We start from the raw sequence: 25,236 nt of genomic DNA, 5'->3' as shown, positions 1-25,236 counted from the left end.
ATCAGACAGTAGTAAGCAATCACTTGCTCAGAAAATCTGTATACACAGGGAATATACCTTGCGAAACAGCTAATATTATGACCAACAAGGTGATGTCTTGTTCACTAGTGTGCACATGTGAAACACACTTATATGTAAAACCTAATGCATATGGAGCTCAAAAAACAAACAAAAGGTATGAGTTTGAAGTGAAACGAGTCCTACTTTACCAACTTTATTATTACAATATTTGTTTTTAGCACTTAAGATCTAGATTGAAATACTTATTACAGACACTGTATGTAGAACTACAAATAGATTTTATATTTGCCATATGACAGGTTCCTTTATGGGTAAGCTTAATATTTCCAATCTGCTGAAGCACACAAAGCTCCTGCCATTGACTGATGAATACTGTATTCCACTGCACATAGAAAGCACTTTGGTAGTCTATAATGCACCTGTTTATCATGCCAGAGAGACACAGTTGTATGGATAACAGCAGGGACTTTTTAACTTTACTGTTAACCTATACATGGATCTCAAACCAGCCAAAGCCCTACGGGAAGATCCAGTGTTCCTGGATAGTGCAAATTCTAGCCTAATTGCTCCATTGGACAGTTGGCTGCATCACAAATGGAACAAACTAGGACCTTTGCAGAGTGTCTTAGGTCAGACTGGGGGAATCTAGGGGGGAGCTGACAGTATCAAATGCATTCAGGTAGAATTAATTCTATCATAGTAAGCAGGGGTTCTGTGTTCTTTATGAAGACATGACAGGGGGTGTGAGTAACATGAGATAATCACACCCTTAGGCGTTATGAGGCACAACGCAAAGTGAAGTGCCTTAAACATTTAGAGGTGTGATTATCTAATGTTAAATCAAACAACCCTGGAGTTGTCTTAATGCTTTACTGCAACATAAATCAAAAACATTTAATTTTTTTTATATGTTCATAGAATTTTTGACTGGCATGATTGTCTAGTATGTGTGATGAGGCGGCGGCCGGTGGGCCCCCAGGGATTAATTTACTCCTTCTAGAATGTTGCTAGCCAATCAGAGTGCTTCCTCAAACCATGCCGTTGTATAATAAACAATGCATCCTTTTTGTAAACATAAAAAAAAAAAAAGAACGAACTCTAATTACAAAATAACTACAGGATTTATTTAGTTAACAGTGCTTAAAAGAAACCACATCATAATTACATAATTATAAAGAACAGCAAAATAAACTACAGAGGTTTACTAGGCTTATAAACAGGTTTCAATAATTATCTACAATTGATCAAGCAGTAGGGATCACTTTTTTTTTTTTACTCTTGGCAGACATGTTACATATTTTAATTTACACTAGCAAACATTTCGTAAGGTGAGTTTATTCAGCATGAGCATTTTTAGAGGGTGGCTAGGTGGTCGTGGCAGTGTGCCCCGCCCATGTGTGTATTTTGTATTATATGTTGCGTGTGGTGTGTTAATATTGGTATATAGGTATTGGTGCATGGGATATAAATGGCTCTGTGTAGCTTTAGTGATTTAAAATATATAGATGTATTTAGGCTCGGGGATTGAACAATCACTTCACATGTAGATAAAATATGTAACAGTATTTAAGCACGGGGATTGCACAAATTAGTTCACGTGCTGAGATTCAAGTGAATAATTAATTAGTAACTGAATCCCAGCACAACTGTATGTATATATATATATATATATATATATATATATATATATATATATATATATATAGAGGCATGAAGCACTCACTCGGGGTTGCATGTTCGTAAGTAGAGAGGAGATCAAAATAAGAATAAGAAAATATAGTAACAATTGCTACTGTGCTGGAGGGCCAGCACGATACGTGTCCGTGAGCTATTTGTTAGTGTCTGTTCGTTTTGTTTGTCTATTTATTTTGGCCCAAAGTGCCGCATTTTGTCTGTTCAACCTTTTATTTTCTGTTTAAATAAACCGGCGCAAGCAAGCGCATTCACATTTCAACCTCAGTACTGAGAATTTCTTCCAGGTCTGACGCCACCACCCAAGCCATCCTGTCACAGTGGTTTAATGCAAGAAAAAGCACCCCGAGGCCCATACATATACACACTACAGGGATGCTTAATAAGGATTTTTTAAATCATTTTTTTACTGTTATAAAAGAAAAAGTGGACAAATTAAGACAACATGACTGCTAATAAAACAGTGTACTGTTTTAACATCTGACCTAAATAGATACAAAAACATAACTAAAAACAAGTAGTCTTTTCGTCTAAAATAACACATTTATTATCTAAATCCTAGAATCTTAAATTTGTATAACTATGTTGTAAGAGGGTATTGTGATTAATGCTCTGACTAGTCTTTTACCTATGCAAGGCACAATTAAATCTTGCGAAATTCAAATAAGTTTGATGGGCTCAGATTAACCCTTTGTTGATAGCTGCCCATATCACAATTTTGGCACAATGTACCTTTTCAAATCAGCCACAGAAGAGAGGCCACAAGAGGCCATGGATACTGAAGTGCTCCTTCACCTCAAAGTGAATCTCTCCTGGGAAAACTTAGAGAACTCAACATTATCAGAGTTTGTATAAAGGACTTCTAAGCTCTACCACTCCATCTAGCATCTTGTATGATGCTAGATCCAATCCATTTGCTGCTGAAGAACATGGATTTTCTACGCTGTCAGGGAATTTTTAGTTTTACAACTGGGGCAGAACAAAAAACATGCAAGGCTTTTTTGTTTGTTTGATACCCAAATCAATGCATTTATCGTATATAATCACCAACACAGAAAATTGTTGCTTAAATTTACTTAAACATACTTGTTTAATAAAACTGCTTCCGGTGTACAGAGGTAAAGGTTGAACGAGGCACACTCGTGTTGATAAGTGGCTTGCAGTTTACTTCAGTTATCCAGACGTGCCTTGTTGTTACTGAACAAGCTGTTACAGACGCTGAAAATGATCAGGTCAATGAGTTTGGCAATAGTCATCCAGATGACAAAGACTAACTCAGAGATAAACTAATATGAATACTATATCTTGTTTTTTATTATTACCACACAGACATATTTGTAATGTTTAAAGTAAAATGGTGAGTTTGCTTATATTACTGATTGATTGCACTCTGGTTAGCGTGTAACTTCCTTAGAATTTAAAAGTGTACCAATAAATACTTCCTGTGCTAACTGTTACTCACTGTTTGCGTATCTTATAATGTGAAGAGGGGGTGGGGGTCGGACACGGACAGACACACACTCAATTTTAGCCTTTTATTTTAATTGTGGAAAATTGAAGATTTAAAAACTTATCAGAGGACGACAATAACGACAACAACGTCTTGCTTTTTTTTTTTCTACAAACTTACTGAATTTGTTTTTTCAGTCCCTTACAAGTGACTGGTAAAATTGTTCAGCCTTTGACAATTGTAGGACAACAAATGTCCTCAGCCTGTTAGCACCTAATAAACATACAGCCACCCTGTGCTACAATGAGTAATCTTTTGCATTAATCAATAGCTATTTTCTTAATTTAAGCAAAAAAGCCCTCTATGTGCAGACAAAATTAGTGCAGCTCTGTCAGTAAAATTTTCAAAAAGATAGTATAATTATGAAGTTTCACCATATAAGCATTTTGAAGGCCATATTTAAAAATAAATGCTAGTGACAACTTATTTCAGCTATGCAATATTTCTTTAGAAGCTCAAAAGCCAAAAATGTATAAAAATGTGTGTTCACAGGTCATTTCATTTTATTTAGGAATGTATTGGTTAGAGCTGAAAAACAGCAAGAAAATACCATTAGAACACACACCCTGCTCTTGAAGTTGCTGTTCACTTAAATATTCTAATAGACACTATTGGATATTGCAGACAGTTTATTGCTTAAATGGCAATATGTGATACTGACTAAGTCTGAACTAATGTGTTCTGTTGACAGAAAACAAGCAAAAAAGAAACTTTACACAAATCCCTTTTAGAGTGTTTAGGGGTGTGTTCCCACTGAACCACCAACACAAAACCAACAAATTATACATTATGAGGGGAAATGGTTACACAAGAAAAATATGCAATGAATCACAAAGTTAATTACTGTGTAGAATGTCTTGTTTAAAGCACAGAGAGACTGGCAAGTGCAAAGTTCAAGCCTGTCAAGCTATTTTACAATCACAGTTCTCGTCTCGGCTGTTAGTATAGAATGCTAATTACGAGGTCAGTGATTGATTTGGAGGGGTCACTAACAGAATGTAGCAAATGTAACACACAATTCCTTAAATGCGATTCTTCAGTGAATGGTCTCTAGGATTAACTTAAATGTGTAGTTGGGGACTTTGTAATTGGTGGGCAAAGTTTGGAAATTCCCTTTTATTTATTTATTTGTCTATTTATTTATTTATTTAATTTATATAGTGCTTTTCATAGCATGGTAACTCAAAGCGCTTTACAGACCGTATATATCACGAAGAAGAAAGAAGACAGAATAGTATAATCACACAATTAGCAAAATAAAATGATATTAATAATGATAATAAATAGTAAATATCTAGCTTGGACAAAAATAAAATAAATAAGAACAACAAATAAAATACAAAGTTAGCAGATAAAAATAGATAACAGCAACTTTATATCTAGATTAGGTTAAAAAAGCTGATCTATAAAAATGAGTCTTTAATCTAACAGAGGAAGGCAAAGAGTTCCACAGCTTGGGAGCATTAAAACAAAACACACTTTCTCCTCTCCTTTTCAATTTTACCATTGGGAGGCACAAAAGTCCAGCGATAGCCGACCTTAAAGTGCTCAGAGGTTTATTGAGGGCAGAATCTTTCTTAGGTACTCTGGTGCTGAGCCATTTAGTGCTTTACATGTTAGTAGTGAGATTTTAAAATCAATTCTAAAATGTATTGGAAGCCAGTGCAATGAGGAGTTATATGAGCCTGTTTTTTAGTTCTAGTCAGAACCCTAGCTGCTCCATTTTGAACAAGCTGTAAACATGAGAAGACATGATGTGGAAGTCCTGCAGATAAAGCACTGCAATAATCAAGTCTTACTGAAACGAAAGCATGAATTAGTTTCTCAGCATCAGCCAAATAAAGAAAATACCTAATATTAGCAATGTTACGTAGGTGACAAAATATTTTTTTGAATATGTGCCTCAAACTCAAACCAGAATCAAACATAACCCTCGTTTCTTACATCAGATTTTGTATTAGAGGTCAGGTTGTCCAAATCAATTTTTTAGGGAGTTTGCAAGCTCTAGTTGTTGCTGAGAACCTAACAGCAAGACTTCCGTCTTATCAGAGTTTAATTGCAAAAAGTTTTGAGACATCCAGCTTTTGATGTCAGCAAGATACTGTAGAGTCACCAGGCTTTACAGAAATATAAAGTTGCGTGTCATCGGCATAACAGTGTAATATTGAATAACTCTGATACAGACTCCCCTAAAGAAACAAAATACTGTCTGTTAGTTTGATAGGACTTAAACCAGTGAGAAGAGTTCCAGTGAGTCCAACCCAGCTTTTCAGACGATCAATCAAAATAGCATGATCCACAGTATCTTTTATGACACACTACCATGTTTTCATTTACAAACCTAATGTGGATGGCTCAACTCCTTCACCACCAATTAAGACTACCCTATGATAACTAATTAAAAAGTTTCAGGGTACTACATTGCAAAATGGACATAACTACATATTGGTATATTATACTACAATATATTGAGTTTATTAGTCTGCAATTTTGAGTGGTCAGTTCTGAATTATGTTCTGGACAGAAAAGAGTAGAGAGACTCCTCTCTACAAATACACTGAGGCTTGGTGGTGCTTTGATACTATGAGATATAAACCTAATAAAATAAATAATTAAAACAGTAATGTCAGGTGCTAGAATAATACAAATAACCTAGGGCATTTGGCTCCTCTTAAAGTCTGTGATTAGCACCCGAGCAGTAGGATCTGTGCAGGGGAGTGTGATAAATTAGGTTGGTTTAATGTGGAGGAATGGGGGATGTCCTGAGTGCCTGCCAAATGTATGCTGGGAGTAGGACTGGATATTGCTGTGTGTGGTTTCTACATGATGGAAGCCTTGTGTTAACATACATTTCCATCATGTATCGGCAATAACACAAAAACATCTATTAGCTGTATATAATGCATCCCCTGTAGCACAGCAGTGTAAATGTTACTTCAGATTTTTTATACACAGACATACACATCATTCAGGAACGGACAGCCCTGGAAACTGAAGGAATCCACAGATCCTGCCTTGGTGAGAGAGTAGACCCCATCCTCATCAGATTGTTGAAAGACTGAAAGAATGTCAACGAAGTATTGCCAATTTTTTTACATGGATACCAGTCCAGTAATAACTAGGCTGACAATTACAACAGCCACCAGGTTGCAATGGCCGAGTATAAACTTTATCAGTTGCCTAATTCCACAAGTTACTTGCATTTTCCCACTAGTTGGACATTAACTGCTGACAGAGTTGAAAGGTTTCATATCTCATTGTCAATCCTCTAAGTCACTCAGCTCCTGGGTTTCTATAGCAATACCTGTGTAGCTGGATGTATCTGTCAGTTACCAAGTGCCTAGAAATAGAACAGAAGAGGTACCTCCTGAACCACTGGCAATCTAATTTCCATGCATCCCAATATAGTACCAGTGTTAAAATATTCCCAGGCACTCACCTCCCTGAGACAGGTATAGATGGGACACACAAGGACTCTGAAGGGCTCCCCAGAGCTGCTCCTCATGGTACCGAACACCTCGCAGAGGAAGGTAATGAAGCCGAGCCAGCGCTCCACATCCGACTGCTGCAGCCCCTCCCGCTGTGTGAAGTCCCTCTGCAACACAGCCACACACACAGGGGTCAACCATCAATTCAGTTCAATGCAATAACATTTACCGTTTAACCAGACACAGATATTGTCATTCACTTATACACAAAAAAATTGTTGACATTTGCTTATTTAAAATGACTGTATTGCTTCTTGCACTTCTTCAATGACTACTCCAACCACAGTTACTCAAAACTTGGGGACAGTAACAAAGTATACACAGGTACAGTGTATACAAACAAACAAACAAACAAACAACAACAACATTTGGAAACTCCCAGAAGCAACCTTCATATTTTCAATGTTAACTGCATTCCAAATTAACAGAGTGCAGCAGCAAAATAGTACAAAAAATGTTTGCTTATTTTTTGTTCACCAATGATGCAAAAATTCCTATGCATCGGGACAGAAATCGGGAATGCCCCGACTATATAGGGATTGTTGGAACGTATGGATAAACTAATCGAATGCACTTGCAAACTGCACTGTGAACACAAACAAACTCAGTCCTGAAAAAAATGCAAAAGGGACCAAAAAATCTAACTTTAGCCTGCATCCAAACGAACTTGGTCCCTTTGCTGGCAGATTAGTGTGAACAGCAAGCACATTGATACATTGTTTCAAACCAGACCGAGTCTGTTTCAAAATTGACCAGTGTGAATGCAGCCTTCAAGTACAGGTCTGCTCCTTGTGAACTGGCAACCTGCCCCAACACTGACCAGCAGGGTCTAAATGGTTTAATAGGAGGTTGTTCAGTCTCTCATGCCACTTAATACAGGGAGCCACTACTGGAAAGGTTTTCAGACATGGAAAATTGCACAGCAGTTCTCTGATGTGGACCACATTTCACAAGGGAGGATGATCCAGTGACTCATTTTTACTGCTTAGCAAAGCAAAATATTTAGCCTTTAGAGAGATTTTTTTTTTTTTAACAAAACATCTAATTTATCATCTAATACATAACAAATCTGCATTTCTTGCCCTCTACTATTTTTTATAACTTTTAAGGAAGGGAATCTTTTGGTCCTAGCTCATAGATTGGTGAGGTATTATTTTATGTCCTAGTTCTGATAATAACTGGCTTTAAGATTATAATATGTTTTTGACTATACATACTTTTTTTCACATTGTGTGCGGGTTGTTCCATTTAGCTCAAAGGAGCGGTTGATGGTTGAATGTTTTTATAAGTTTCTTGATGATAAGTGGAGAGTTGCATGTTGGGGGCTGTCCCTTCTCCCTGGTTTACATTTTAAAACTCCATTAATTCTTCTACTAGTATGTCATACACTTTTTCATCACGTTTACTGCATGTCAAATATTTTTTACTGGGAAACATGTAAGTTTTGACTACATTTTGAAGAGGAAACTCCATCTGTGAATCAGAAGAATCCTACCTGAAAGCCATGTTCGGTTTTCAAGGAAACATTGATTTGGACGACACCTTGTATAAATATCTTCTCTCCTACTCTATAGCTCTTTTGGTTTATATTGTAAAAATCAAATTGTTATCCTAACTCTGAAAGGAGTATGATTTTGTGCCACTTTTTTCCTGAAGATGAACTATCTTTCACCTTTTATTTTACTGGAGTTACAAACTCCAATGAAGTCCAGTTTCTTCTAGTTTTAAAGTTATGGATGAAGCTCAAAAATCGTTGTTTGACTAATCGTTTCTGAGAAAAAAAACATGACACTGCTTTTGCTAGACAGTACAAAGGTTAAGTCATGAAATGAAAATATCAGGACAAGTATGGGTGTGTTACAGGTCCAAATGATATATTTTTTGCTAGCATTTCTCCTTCCACTTCCCCTGTACAATTCCCTCTGCCGGCTTGAAGCCTCACCACATCCTGAAAACAGCAACAGCAAGAAACCCAACTCAAAATCTACTTCTTGCATGAAAAAAAGAATATATGCACATCGAAAAGAGAGGAGAAAACAAAACAAAACAAAAAAAACATCACTTACCTAGAAACCACCCTAACCACAATGTACAGACAGTCAGTCTGGCAGAGCTATAGTCAAATTCAAGTAAATAAAAACAATTACTGTTTTGACTTCAGCTCCTTATGTATGAACAGAGTTCTTCTTCATAGAAAGGAACAGGAATATCTTAAAACAGTGTACTCTCACATTATTTTAACAGTAAGTTATACAGCCCAGATTTAATTTCCTTGCTATACATTTTTTTTTTTTTTTTGGGTGATCTGTGATCAACATAACAATAGACACATTAGCAATCATTGTTTATAAAGGATTTTTTTTTATTTTAAAAGTGCATAGGGCACTGTTATAGCGCTAAAGAAAGAGGCCAGATTGTCACTAACTAAATAATTAAAAAAATCATGATTTTATGATACATGCATGTACTGATTCAATGTTTTTGTGTTTGTCAGAAACAGACAAGAAAGACTAGCTAGATAATGGAATAAAGCCAGACGCCAAAATATAGCGTTTAAGTGCCACCATTAAGTGACTCAGTGAAATACAAATAAAGAAATAAAACAGCAGTGTGGTAATTCACGGGGCAGAGCTATGGCCCCTGAGAGTGTTTATTGACAGAGTTAGTAAACATATACACATGGAGAGAGGGGTTCCGCCTCTTCAAGGCCCAACATTTACTTGATCGATAGACAAGATAAACAGGAGGGGGGCCACCTTCTTTGAGGTGACCCGACATATGAGAGGGGCACCGTCTCTGAGGTTACCCGACATACGAAGAGGCTTGCGAACCGGAAAGAAAAACATGAGTTGGTGTTGTTAACACAAAAGAGGTTCCGGCTCTTCCTGACCCAAAATATACAGTAGGGGGGTTCCGTCGCTGAGGAGACCCGACAAACAGGAGGGGGGCCATCGTCTTTGAGGTGACCCGATATACCAAGAAGGGCACCGTTTCTGAGGTTACCCGACATTCGAAGAGGCTCGCGAACCGGAAAGAAAACATAAAGTTAGTATTTGTTAAAACATATAATGCGTGGTGTTCCGCCTCTTCAAAGCCCAACATAATAGAATGGGGGTTCCGTCGCTGAGGAGACCCGACAAACAGGAGAGGGGCCACCGACTTTGAGGAGACCCGACAAACACGAGGGATGCCACCGCTAGGGGACCCTCACAGACGTGAAAGAAGAATTCCAAAAGAAACATACATGCAGATGGAAGGGTTTGGCCGGGGGTCCCCTCTGACTCATGGAGAACCCTCCTCTATGAGGTAAATGAAGCGAAGCTTAAAGGGCTGGAGAAAGTGGAATCACTAACCCCCCAAAGGATGGACCCCCGGCTCCCCGCTGATGCAACATGAAGAAGAAAAAAGAGAGAACCGCCAATGCATAAGAAAGAAGAAAAGAGAAAACATTTAGACTAAAGAAAACAAACACTTAATATGACAAAGGGGTTAGTAAACTGTACACTAATGACTATGTGAAGACCCTCTGCACAGTGGAAAAAAAAAAAACACCTTTTCTTTTAATTTTATTTCTTAGGGGGAAATCTCTGGTGGCTCAGGCAGAAAGGTTGTCCCCACTCCGGACATACTAGCAATGGACTGATGTGCGGAGGATATTTCAGATGATGAAGAACGAATATAAGTTTCGACTAGTGATGAAGTCCAGCGCCCCATATTTTTAATTAAATGCTGGTTAATATTGGCTTTTGCAGCTGAAGTAGCTGCCCCTATTCTAAATGAATGAGGAGTGTAGAATTGCAAAGGAAGACCTGTTCTAGACACTATGGTGGAAAGGTGTGTTGAAAACCAATGCCTTGATACAATGGACCGGCTTGAATTGATAAACAAAGGGTCTGAGGATGAAATGGCCTTGCATTCTGCAATGTACTTCAACATGGAAGTGAAGGGACACAGAGGAGAGCTGATCTTAGAAAGCTGAATACATTGTCCTTGCGCAGTTGATCTGTTTTTGAAATGTGAAGAAATAAGATGAAATGAGAATCTGGGATGAGCTTGAGGTCACTGCAGCGGATACTGAGGGTAGGAAAGCTGGCAATAGAAGGTACTGTATATTCAGAACATCTCAAAAACCCGAAAAATGCAGATAGACATATGACTTCCATAGTTAAATCATCAAATGGAGAAAAACAGCCATGGCGCAGAGTTGAAATCAAGTTACTGAGAAAGTCTATAGAAATAGGCAGGCGAGCAGAAGAAGGAGCCGGAGAGCACTTGGAAATTCCTCGTAAAAGGAGACGAACCGCTGGAATTGATAATAGAGTTGGGGAATTGATGGACATCAAGCGAAACTGATGCTGAATTCCTGACAAATATAGTCTGATTGTAGCTGGTGCCAGATGTAGAGAGTCCTTTGCATGCACTATGAACGCCATGATCCAGTCCTGGTTGAATGGAGTAGGATTAATCCTGCTTTGTACACAAAAAGTTACATAACATGCCCAACCTGTAAAGTACGAGGATCTGGTAGATGGGGCAAGTGCTGATGCCATGTAATCTTGAGCTGAATTAAGAAGTTTATTAATAGTTGGATTTAGTTAAATCAGCTGATTGAACTGTGGCATTGCTGCTGGATATTGCAAAGCTGTGGGCAGCAAACTGTGGAATTTGGAAATTTGTAAACGAGAAAGAGCATCAGCTGCATTATTAAAAATGCCCGGTAGGTGGCGAGCTTGTATTAGGAAATTATTAGAGACTGAAATCCATACTAGCCGCCGCAGCAACTGCATGATAACAGGGGAAGAGAAACGTTGTTTATTTATAATATGCACTGTAGTTGAATTATCACAGTAAAATAGTATTGATTTCTTAGACCAGAGATGACCCCATAGCTGGGCAGCTGCTACTATTGGGTATATCTCTAGCAGAGCTGTGGATTTTAGATGAGGAGATATGTTTTCGATTTCCTCAGGCCATGTACTGCAAAACCATTGATTGTTAAATAGACCTCCGAATCCCAGAGATGAGGCAACAGTAAATAAAGCCATATCGTGTGGAGCTGAAATGAAATCATCATAAAACATAGAGAAACCATTCCAGTGCTGAATAAGCGCAGACCACATTTTAATGTCTTTCCTAGCTTCTGAGGAGATATTTATATAGGAGTCCAGATTTTTTGCTGTTGATGCCAGCGCTAGCAGTCGAGATATAAACGTCCTCCCCTGTGGAATGATACGTATTGCAAAGTTAAAATAACCCAGCAATGAAAGCAGTGCCCGTTTTTTAATTGTTTTACTGATCTGAAAATCTTCAATGAGCAAATGAATATGGTTAAGTTTAGACTCACGCAGGCTAGCTTCAAAACGTTTCTGTATCTAGAATGATTCCAAGGAATTCCAAAGAATGAAGGGGACCGACTGATTTCTCTTCTGAAAGCGGAATGCCAACTTCAGAAAATAAGCTTTTAAGATTGGAAATCGCTTCTGCTGGTGCATCTGAAGGAGGAGAAATTACTAAAAAATCGTCCAGCAAGTGGAGCAAGAATGGGACATGATAGACATTAAGAAGAATTCAGCATAGTGCTTCTGACAGGGTATCAAATATCTCCGGGCTGCTGCGGGCAGCTGAAAGTCAATAGGGTGGAAAAATAAAACTTCCCATGCCAGCATATACCAAACAGGTGACGGAGAGACGGATGGATTGGCATTACTTTAAATGCATCTGATATATCTGCTTTTGCTAACCAGGAACCACGACCTGCTAATTTAATTGAATGTATTGCGTCTGCAATAGTGATGTAATGCAGGGAAAATTGATCTTGGGGAATTAATGAGTTAATGCTGCTGGTGCTTGACCCCCGTGGTGCTGATAAATGAATAATGAGATGCTTTTTTCCTGACATTTTCCTCGTGGCAATTCCGATAGGATTAATTCTATATACTGGAAAAGGAGGAGATAAAAATGGACCGACTATAAATCATTTTATAATTTATTTTTCGATGAGAGATTGCACTAATTGTGGTTCTTGAGTCGCTGAATAAAGATTTTTGCTTTTGAACGAGGAAGAAGGAATTTGAGTCAGACCGGTTGAAAAAACATTTTTTAATCCGTCGATCAGGTAATTGATTAAATTACTGTGGGGATGATTCTGTAATTTACTTGATAATGCCGGGATGTTTATAGGAGTAAAGACTGTGAGCATCGGGGAAAGTCACTTGCGTTTTAAAGGGCAGATTGTATTAGCGTGAGCGTCTCCGCAATTGCTACACATGTGGATAAAATTGCATTGTCTATTCGAACAGAAGCCAGTATTGAAATTGTTGCAGATTTGTCTTCCTCCTGAAAATCTAATACTGCGCCCGTATTTGTCTTTCCTTGTAGATTGAACGAGCGGAGCTGAAAAATGTATAGGATTAGGTACTGAAGATCTGTATGAATTAGCGGCGAAACCGGGTGCTTTAGAAGTTGATGCAATTGCAGATTTAGGGCAGAGGGATGTTGAGTGAACTGTTGAAGCGCAGATCCCACATGCGTTAGCTCTTAGACCACCAAAAATTCTGTTAAATAGATCTGGGTCAGGTTGTGCCCAATTGATGATGTGATTATCTGCTGCCAATATCGCTGCTGCTTTTGCAGAGAATGCTTTATGATACTCAAAAAACATAGTCCCTCCGTATCTGACAGACAGCTCCACGATGTAGTATTCGTAGGAGTCCAATTCAGCTCTGCGGTTAGGATATACCGAGCATAACACATCTCTGAATATGGAGAAAGCAAGGACAAATTCCCCTAATGTAAGATTTTTAAGCAGTCTGGGATCTCTGGATTTTAGAGTTACTGCCAAATCTCCGCAATCCCCTACTCTATGGTCCAAGAATTCCGAAGTCATCATTAATAGTGAAACAAGATTAATGTCCTTACCTTCGAGAATGTTACATCTGATTTGTGGAGATATAGTGTGACGTCTAGCTGTAGTTGGAGAGGAGGACACGTATGTCAAGGCAGTAGCGAGGTTGTCTATTGGAGGATCTGCTTCGCTGGCTGAAATTAGGGCTGGACCGGAAGAAGCTGTAGGCGGCGCTGCAGTATTTGATGCTGGAATTAATGACAGTGCTGTAGATTGTTTTCCCTGTTCCATATTAGACACCCTTTTATGTAGATCCAACAGTTGAGAACTGACCGAAGATAGAGTATCGGCAAAAAGCTGCATAAATGATTTTTATCTCGTTAAATATTTGCGAATGTTAGATTTCAATGGCTGGCTGCTGGTTAGCGGTGCTAGTTGTGGGGGTGATTTGATCCGGAATAGACTGCCTGCTGTCTGTTTTAGGACGCTGAATGGCTGGGCACGGCTGATTATGTTTTCTTGGAGGAAAGACTGGTTCTGCTGAGACTGAATTTCAATAGAGAATAAAAAAGAGACTATCACTCCCTGCTGGAATCGCATTACCGTTTTTAAAGGAGGGTTTTAATCAATTTATTCACGGGCCAGTCCTTCCAAAACAATCGATCCGGAGGGGTGTCCTGAGGCCGAAGTCGCTTGGATCGGCGCAGATTCGATGTTTGAGTGGCAGGAACGGTAGGCAACATTTGAACTGGAACCTGGACGAGAGCCTGGTCGGGAGCCTGATCAGATGTAATTGAAATACCAGAAGAGCAGAAAAAAACGGACGGAGACTGGATGGACCCTGGATTGAGACTGGATGGACCCTGGATTGAAGCTGGAGGAGAATGATCTGGTAATGACAGAAAATCCTGGGAATCCTCTGAATCCGATGACGACTGCTGTAAGTACTCCATTATTGAGGTATACGAAAGTTGATGGGTCTTGAAATCGCTTAGGTTTATGCCAAAACGAAAAAACATAAGACAGCTAGTTAGAGGTGACTAATGTTTAAATAAGGTTGATTTAATTGATGACAGGAGACGATAGGTTGTTGGTGCCTAGCTCCGCCCCTTGAACCCCACATATAGGTTAACATTTCACTAGACAGCTGTGTGATATTTACAGGAGTACCAATCAGACTGCGGAAGCATCACTGTGTTGGAATGCACTGTAATGCCCTGCAACAGTATTAAGAAATTAACATTCCAAATAATGTATTTCTTGGATGTTCTACTTAAGCGATCAAATTCACGAGAATGAACATTTCCCCATTTCCCTGAGTGGGAGGATGACCTGGCATTACCTGTGTCTATATGATCTGCTGACACAAAGCCATGTTGTTCTACTACAATACCACTCTCTTTAACCTCTCAGTACATGAACACACACGATTATGTATTAATGAATGTGTGATGTCAGCAGTGTTTATTACTCTTACCTATTTATACTTCCACGAAATAAGTTCATGAAAAAAACAACCCTAATATAGAGTGATACTAGATGGCATTCATGCAGTTTACATACAGGGGGAGCCCCCCCTCCCAATGTTGTTTAAAGGCACCCCAGGACACTTTACAAAAGTGGTAATAACAGAAGCAAATTTTAGGAAAACAAGTCTTCAGCTTAACCTTAAAAACAGCAGCTGTCTCTACACTCATAATTAAACTGGTGAGACTACCAGAGCATTCAGAGCACAGCACTTGAGCTTTTCTCTTCTGTGCTGATAAAAAGTTTTTGTATCAAATTTGATAGAGGGATTAGAGATGATAATTGAATCTAAAAATATATAAGAGTTCATGGCATGAATTTATAATTTCACACAAAGTAACCTTGACAAAATGTAAAATTACATACTTAAACTAGATATGTTATAAAGGACATAAAGGAGGCCTTTCTTGCACTTGCTTGCAAAACATCTGCAAAACCTCTATTTCATCCCTCAAAAGGAACGACAAAACAAACTGTCTTTAACAGGGTGTTCAGTTTGTCTCCTAATTGAAACTGACTGAAAAATGATTCCTAATGGTCAGCAGAATAACTATCAAAATAATTCTTAAATAAATAAGTTTGGGTGACCTAAGAGTAGAGAAGCCATAAAGAGAATGTAAGTTCAGTATGGAAAAATATTATGCTTAAAATAAGATGATAAAAGATGTTTCTTGCTTATTCTGGAACATTACCAGTTTGTTTGTACCTGCACAACAAAAAAAAAAAATGGTCTGAACGTAGAAGTAAATTCTAATCTGCCCCAGAGCGTTGAAGAGAAACAGATCATAAAGACGATAAAACTTCTGCCACACTATGCTGATCGCAGCTGCCTAAACCCACATGAGAGCATGGAGGACAACTTTGCAAGGTGGTGTGAACACACTCAACTGGTGCCAGACAAGAGGAAGTTCAGTCTGATGCTCAAGAGGAAGATAGAGTTACGATGTGACAATCGGAATGTAACAAGTCTCACGCTTACCTCCTAATAGACACCAGCACTGGTTTGCAGAGAGCTGTGAAACTGCAACAGTGCAGGCAGCCGTGCTTAACCACAGAAAGGAGGTCACAGTGGGGAGGGAGACAAAGAGCAATTTCCGTGTTTGTTTGTTTTCTCATTTCTATGGCAATGAGCCTTCACCCATGAAAAGTAAAACCACATTTCAGATGATTGAGAGCTACACAAGATTCTTGCTCTTCCAGTTTAAAAAACTGCACTTGAGAAGGATTGTTTTTTAAACATATACAGGTAAACAGGACATGGACTGGAGGCCCTTATGCTTCTGCATGGGCAGCCAGTATAGACACAGACATCAGCTCAGGGTCTCTAGAGTTCTACACTGAAGCTAGTTCACTTCACCTTAACCCCATTAATGAGCACAAAATGATATGGTCCTGCATCAAAACTCTGCATTTAAAATACTACATTTCTGTTAAAACAAATATACATCTACATAATACTGAAATTTAAAACAAGATTAAATGTTTTTTTTTTTTTTTTTTAACACAAAATTACAGTCGTAAGGGATGAGCTGAATCCAAGTTTTGGGATTCGGCCGAACACCAAATCCATCTGAAGGAAAACTGAAGGAAACTGTTGAGTGAAAAAACAGACTAGCAGCTACTAACAAGGGACACACACAATCTATATTATACCTTTTAGTTAACAGTATTTTTATTACCTAACGGAAATATATCCCTGAATAAGATTTCAGTTTGAAACGTACACAATTTACTATTAGCCCCCTCTCCCCACAACAGAAACGTCAAAATACAGAACCGTTTACCTTTATAAGAACGGAGAGCTACATCTTTGCCTAACCCACTATTTTCTTTACTGATGTTTCAAACTGTGTCTCCTGATCTGACAGTAGGGATGCAAACAGGCTCCAGAATCTTGGGACACTAAAGAAAATTAGGTTTTGTAACTTACCTCTATAAAATGCAATGTATTCAGTAAAATGAGTGTGAATTGTGTGAACTGTCGCTAAATTAATTTAACAGTTTTACTTAGTTGTTACCAAAAGCACACACATGCCTGAAAGGATTGTTTCAATCAACCAGACCTATACAGCAGCTGATTGGCTCTGACTAGACGGGATTGTGAGAAGCAAGAGATATTAAACAAACAGAAACTTTACCTGCTATCACAAGGTTAAATGAAAGAGCGCAGGTAAGTGCAAAGTTAAGATAGTGTTTACTGTATAAAAAAATTCAAGCAATACGATGATGATTACGAGGCTCTCTGGATAGAATCGCCACCACAATTAAACAATTAAATACATTCACTAAACTGCTGAATCAATTCACACTCACTTTACATGTTGAATACATTGCAGTTTAGAGAGGTGAGTTAAAAAAACCTGGCTGCATTATAAAGTCAATAGCCATCATCTATTGAAGAAAAACATTTGGACAACAAAGCAGATTGTGGTCAAGACAAAGGAGTTGGATTCATGTTTGAGAAAAGCACACATAGCAAACTACAACAAAGGAAATGGCTGCACAGCAGTATAAAAAAATGTTATTTCAAAATGCACAATCACAGCAATAACCAAGAAGTACCACAGAATCAAGTCAACTGAAATGCTTGAAATAATAGAACATTGAAAGAAAAGTACTGGTAGAGCAAGTAGGAGAACCATCGAAGCAGCAAATTAAAAAAAAAAAAAAAGAAAAATCCCAGATTAACACCCAAGGACTTATTGAAAGGTTTTGAAGCACCAGGCACTAGAAGCTGCATGTGTGTATGTGTGCGCATATATTATATATTATATATATATATGTTGTTGTCCAAATATATATATATATATATATCTTGTTGTCAAATTTATATATATATATATATATCGCATGTAGCAGGACTGGGGGCCTGCAATATAAAAATGTTTTGTTATAGGGCAGGGACAGAGTTAAAGCCTCCCTGCGAAGGTAATTGCTTTTATTTAATGTAATTGTTTTGCTTCATTATTAATTATCACCTGCACCTGGTAATTATTGTAAATTAGAGCTAGATGCAGGGTTTAAAAGGAGTGCAGCGAGTTTGCTTGAGGCAGCTGAGAAGGACATGGGAAGGAGCGCTCTGTGTGTTTGATCACTAGTGATATATATATATATATATATATATATATATCTATATATATATTATATATATTATATAAGTTGTGTGTCACGGAAAAGTTGTCATAAGACCCCTGACCAATTCTGTCATATTACCGAATTACAAATGGTACATTGAAATTTCGTTCTGTTTGATATTTTATTTTTAAAACACTGAAACTCAGAATCAATTATTGTAAGGTGACATTGGTTTTATGTTGGGAAATATTTAAGAAAAATAAAAAACTGAAATATCTTGCTTGCATAAGTATTCAACCCCTGTGCTGTGGAAGCTCCCAGTTTGCACCGATGAAAGAAATTGCCCTAATGAGGACACAATTACCTTACCATTGGCCTCCACCTGTGAACCATTAAAGTTGCTGTCACATTTTCTGGATAAAAACCCCACTGTTGAAGGATCATTGGTAAGGCTGTGAATCTGAAGGAAAATGAAGACCAAAGAGCATTCTACAGAAGTTAGAGATAAAGTAATACAAATGCATAGATTAGGGAAAGGGTACAAAATAATATCCAAGTGTTTGGATATCCCAGTGAGCACAGTTGGATCAATAATCAGGAAGTGGAAGCTGCATCACACCACCCAGGCACTGCCAAGAAAAGGCCATCCCTCAAAACTCAGCGCTCAAACAAGGAGACTTGTGAGAGAAGCCACAGAGAGGCCAACAATCACTTTGAAGGAGCTACAGAGTTCAGTGGCTGGGAGTGGAGTAATGGTGCACCAGTCAACCATATCAAGAGCTCTGCATAACACTGGCCTGTATGGGAAGGTGGCAAGAAAGAAACCGTTACTCAAAAAGTACCATCTGAAAGCACGTCTGGAGTTTGCCAGAAAGCATGAGAGTGACCCAGCTGCGATGTGGGAAAAGGTTTTGTGGTCAGATGAGACCAAGATAGAGCTGTTTGGCCAAAACTCAAAGCGCTATGTGTGGTGCAAACCTAACACTGCCAATGCCTCAAGACACACCATCCCTACAGTGAAGTATGGTGGTGGCAGCATCATGCTGTGGGGATGCTTCTCATCAGCAGGGACTGGGCATCTTGTTACAATTGAAGGAAGAATGGATGGAGCAAAATACAGGAAAATACTGCAAGAGAATCTGCTTCAGTCCGCTAAAAAACTGAAGCTTGGGAGGAAATTCACCTTTCAGCAGGACAATGATCCCAAGCACAAGGCCAAAGCAACATTGGAGTGGCTCAAGAACAAAATGGTGAATGTCCTACAGTGGCCCAGTCAAAGTCCTGATCTCAATCCCATTGAGAATCTGTGGCATTATTTGAAAATTGCGGTCCACTAGCGTCGTCCAACCAACCTGAACAACCTGGAGCAAATCTGCCAAGAAGAATGGGCCAAAATCACTCCGACCCTGTGTGCAAAGCTGGTACATACTTACCCCAAAAGACTTAAAGCTGTTATTGCAGCGAAAGGTGGCTCTACCAAATATTAATGTGTGGGGGTTGAATACTTATGCAAGCAAGATATTTCAGTTTTTTATTTTTCTTAAAAATATTTCCCAAGAGAAAACCAATGTCACCTTACAATAATTGATTTTGAGTTTAAGTGTTTTAAAATAAAATATCGAACGAACAAAATTTCAATGTACCATTTGTAATTCAGTAATATGAGAGAATTGGTCAGGGGTCTGAATACTTTTGCAAGGCACTGTATGTATATATATATATATATATATATATATATATATATATATATATATTTTGTCACCTTTTTGCTTGCCACACAGGCTCTCACGGGTTCTTCTCCCTTCCAAATCACGACTCAACACACAGGATTCTACTGAAACAGCACTCACGCGCACTTTTAATAAACACAAAATGAAATAAACACAAAACAAACACCTAGCTCCTATTTGGAGCACTCACTAAACAAACAGGAACCTAACTATCACGCAGGACGGCTAAACCGTTTACCTGCCCCAAACATTCAAAAACACCCTTACACAATACCTCAATACGACTGCTCACTCACACAGTCGGGCTCTTCTCTCAGCAGCAGCCTGGAACAGACTGGCTGCCTCTCTTAAATACCCTGCACCTGGCTCTAATTTACAATTACCACCAGGTGCAGGGGATTACTAAACAATAAAACAATTACCCAATTAAACCCCATAACACCCAAATGTGCATTCTCACAAGGTTTTTAGCAGGGAAGGATTTTAACCCCCCCTCCCTGCTATCTCACAATATATATACATACATATATACATACACACACACACACTTCAGATTGTAGTTAATATTGTAAATCTCAATATTGATAAATAATGCATACGACTTTGCATATTCAGTCACCATTAATATAACAATCTGTATTGTGACTAATGTAATGCACACGTCCTTGTTTGCTGCATTTACACATGATCCAACATGATCACTTCTTTCCACAATAATCGACTGCACTGTCAACACACGCCTTTATCGTATCTTATGCAATAAGAACACTGCTGCAAAAAATAAGATGGCCATATTTACGTTTGCGAATTTCCCAGCTCACTCAACTTCCAGGAATGCAGTGTTTATGTCACTGTTTACATTCCCGACAAGCACTTCGCCGCAATTAAGGCTTCCTTTTCAGCCAAATATGTGAACGCACTTAGGCCCCCTAAAACCTCAACTGTGAATGGAAATTTGAGGCAGGCCAGAGACGGCCCAAGGCAAGGCTAGGTATGAATGGGGTCTTTTTGTAATGGCATTATGTGGCAAATGAGAGCCATGACCATGTCGCCTTATAACCGGTTCCGCAGTATAAAGGGCTGCCTTACAAAAGGATAAATGCAGTCAGATTTTAAGCATAATTTAGTGGATAGAGGTTGTAGTGATTTCACCTTTTTCAGATTTTCATTTTCAATTTACAGCTACGATAGGGGATGCATGTCACTGACATGTTTGTTTAATCAATATTGTCAGTTAACTGCGTACTACCTACATAGCTTCTAAGAATGACTAGTTAATTACTGTGACATTTAAAAACATATGAGGAAAAATATTTAGATCATATTAGCTAAAGTTATTAATGATCGGCCTCAGTATTTGTTAAGCAGACACTGATGTTCGCAGTGACACCACATTCACAGAAATGTACAGACGTGGGGCTACATATCAAACAGAGGCAATCACACATCCCAGTACATTAACAGTAAATCAACCACTTGATGTATTTTGCGCTGCAATGGTGTGAGGAGTTCGTTCCAGGGTGCCACTAATTCTTCTGTATACAGAAGCTGAAATATAATAAACTTCATCCAAGTGCCCGGGCTCGTAAAGGCCACTATCAGTCTCAACAGTCTGAAGACCTCTCTTGATTAGTATCTGGTATTTATTAAAAAACAGGTTAGTCAAAATGAAGCCAGTTCAGTTTTTGACAAACTGGTCTAGTGTGGTCCCCAGTTAACTAAATCCTAACAACAATCTGGGCATTGGCTTAGAGGGAACAGTGCCCCCTTACAGTCACCAACATTACTTTAGCAGGACAAACACTGCCAAGCTTCTGAGGTGTGAAGAAACCAGAATCCAAGCAGATGGTATAACTGTAGGCTAGACTCTTATATAAGTTTACCACAGTATTTTTGCATTGTATTTTTGTAGCTTTCCCATCTTTTCCCATGGTTATAGTATGTATTTACCATAATGTACCCTGAATTGCCATGTTTAATATGCTTTACCATACTTGCATTTCTTTACAATGCTTACCTATGTATTAGCATACCTATGCTTTTATTACTTTAAACTTTGTGGGGAAAATAGCCCACATTTTGAAAACTACCTTAGGATCTAGGCTAACTGGCATCCATTTTCTTAAATCATGAAGCTCAGGGCTGTTAGTGCACTGTACTTTGCTTTAAGCCAAAGTCAAGTTTGTGCCTTCACACATGAGTAAAATGAAAGCGGCAACACTGCAAATGTAAACTGAGACACCATGACAAATAACACAAAAGTATAAATGAAACAAACGCAGTAGGAACATTCAACACGAATTCTGAAAATTGTTTAAGGAAAAGGTCCCATGCATCCAATACTAATCTGGCCGTTATTTCAAAATTAAAAAAAAAAAAAAAAAAAAAAAAAAAAAAAACTACACAGGCAATTCACGGTCTTGTCTGATATAAAATCTGAATGCCAGTCCTGCCACAGTATTCCATCTCTGCCATCTATAATGTTATATTGAGCCCCATTTTCCTTTCTCTTTACATTGTCCTGTATTGCCACAGTACAGAGTAACCTTGAGCCAGGGATTTCCTATTCAAGTTAAAACTTTACAGAAGCAATGGAGAACTGTCCAAAGAAATCAATGAGCAACAAACATACAGTGTATCAGCCCAACTGTTGATACTTAAGTAGCTAAACAAATGGCGTTGAAGACTGCTGCTATGGATTAATCCAGGGCCTGAACTTATCAACAGAGTGTGGATACCGTCTGATAAAGCCTTGCTTTGGCTTGGCATGAGTTGTGTTTATGGAAAGAGATATACTTTGTCTGGCTTTTAATCAGATAGGAGTGCCTTCTTATGTAATTGTTTTACTCCACTTGTAGCAGGAAATGCACGGATAAAACTCCTGTAAGAACAGTAGGAGTCAAAAGCACCCTTCTTCCCCATGTTCTGATATCAAACTCTACATTTACCGGAACACATTCATAAAAAGCACCCTTTGTTTCCCCATGTTCTGATATTAAACTCTACATTTAATGGAACACATTTATTTTAATTAACTAAGCACACGTGGTCAGTGACACACATCTCCTTGAGGCTGTACAGCAATCTAAAAATCTGACATACGTAGTTAGGACCACCCTCGATATATCCTTGTGTATTACAAGCAGGGGATACCCAGGATATTCCAACACTGTTCATCCTATTGTGTGGTTATTCCTCAAATGAGGATGGCTGAATAAACAAGCCACACAGTTCTGTTTATATATCAAGTAGAGTGTATGGAAAAAAAAAAAAAATGGATGAATGAATTCAAGATTCCAAATTAGATCAATTAAAGTAATTCAGGCTGTAGTGTTGAACATTGAAACCGGTTTTCAGTGCAAGATGTTTTAAATGTTGCATAAAATATTATTTGTTGTTTTTTTTGGTTTATATCATGAAGCTTTATATTACTTATATTTCCTTATTAACAATATTTTCCAAAAACGCACGTCTTTACAGGTAGGTTTCATAGCACACACGTGGACTCAGTTACTTTGTATGGTGGCATAAAATCTTTGCTGTCAGTCCAAATCCCTCCTGTCACTATATCAGGTAAGTCCAACAAGAGAACAATACCTGACTTTCTGACTAAAGAGCAGTGAAAAGGCGAACACATGCCTCAGCATTAACTGTACTGTTCTTATACCACATTTAAAACAAAATCTTTGGAAACTGATATGATTAGTTTCAAGAAAAAATATAAAAATAAAACAAAAAATACAATGTCACATTATATAGATAGCATAATACCAAGTGAGACAATGTGAAGCAATTTCTAAATTAAAAATAAGCAGTGTTAATTGGTAGTAAATTTGAATACAGAAAGGTAAGCCATAAGCTGTATTTTTTTTCTATTTTTTTCATGTATTCCATTTTTTCCTTTGCATTTATATATATATATATATATATATATATATATATATATATATATATATATATATATATATATATATATATATATATATATATATATAAAACCTAACAGGACACATAAAGATTTTCACGGAACCAGCCAGTCCTTTACATTTAGTGACACATTAAGTTCCTAAAGATTTTCACGGAACCAGCCAGTCCTTACATTTATTTTTAGTCTTCCAAGATTCTGAGTAAAAATACTTTCCCATGTCGCTGTCTCTCATTAACTACCGAGTTGAACAAACACTGTTGATTTCATGGTTTTCAGAAGTTCGTTTCTGTTCCATTTTCTGTAAACATTAAATCCATTTCACCAGTAAGTTTAATTATTTTATTTCTTCTATTTATTTATTTATTTATTATTCTGTTAACTGTTGCTTGATTAAAATAAACACAAATAACAATAAACAGTGTATTGGCATTTACTTGAACAACGCAGTTGTGAAAGTAGAAGTCCAGTACATAAATATCAAGCTATAGGTATATGAAATGGAAAAACATAGAAACTACTTCAAATGGAAAAGAGTAATGTTGAAATGGAAAATCACTTTGGTGTACAAATTACACATACAAATGGTTTATTAATGTAGATTGTACACACTCTAAGACTTTCAATGTAATACTGTTGTAGCTCAATTTTGCCAGAACGTGTTGCCAGGAGAGACACTCAGATCGATGAGCAACTATACAGGTGGTGAATGCGTAGGAGTGAAAAGTTTCAAGTGTGAAAGCAAATGCAGAGTTAACCCATTCATTAATACCTAGATTTTATACTGTGTATCTACAGATAGTGGACAAAAGAATGGAAACACCTGGGTAAATGAGGGACAACAAGTATATTGAAAGCAAGGCCTTCCACACATGTGTTAATTAAGCAAATAACATCCCAGCATGCTTAGGGTAATGTATAAAAATGCTGGACAGGCCTGGTTGCCTATAATTATGGCTAGCATTTCGATGTGAAACTCGTCCTTGCCAAACTCGTTGCCCTGATCTTTAGGGTTGATTTTTTGTTTCCAGCATCTCTGAACAGCTCTGAATACGGAAGTAAACGGAACTTGAATTACAGAAGCAGTTTTATTAGACAGGTATGTTTATGTAAATTTAAAGCAAAGTTGCCTGTGTTAATGTTTATATATGATACGTGTATTTATTTGGTTATCAAACAAACAAAAAATGCCTTGCATGTTTTTTGCCCCTGCAAGTGTAAAACTAAAGAATCTTCGAAAACAGAAAATCTGCATTTTCCTGTGTTACCACTGAAAATCTGTGTTATTCCGCAGCACAGTGATTCCTAGGATCCCTGGTCATAACTCTGCTCTACAGTTACTGGAACAAGTTTAATACGCTTGTACAATTCAGCCTTTATCACCAACAACATCACTTGTAAGCTTGAAACTGATTGGTCAGTTC

The 25,236-nt window shown here is 37.9% G+C and overlaps 1 protein-coding gene across 6 annotated transcripts in view; it reads right to left on the bottom strand.

Annotated features, from left to right (window-relative positions):
* ctif (CBP80/20-dependent translation initiation factor) overlaps positions 1-25,236 on the bottom strand; it is a 153,847-nt gene that overhangs the window by 20,184 nt on the left and 108,427 nt on the right. For all 6 annotated transcript variants that reach the window (XM_041247598.1, XM_041247608.1, XM_041247627.1 and 3 more), the window contains one exon: positions 6,663-6,818. In XM_041247598.1, the coding sequence (XP_041103532.1) occupies positions 6,663-6,818 (156 nt within the window). The remainder of the gene's footprint in view (positions 1-6,662; positions 6,819-25,236) is intronic.

Source organism: Polyodon spathula, chromosome 1 (assembly GCF_017654505.1).
Source record: "Polyodon spathula isolate WHYD16114869_AA chromosome 1, ASM1765450v1, whole genome shotgun sequence".
NCBI lineage: Eukaryota > Metazoa > Chordata > Actinopteri > Acipenseriformes > Polyodontidae > Polyodon > Polyodon spathula.
This window is presented reverse-complemented; position numbering and strand designations above follow the sequence as displayed.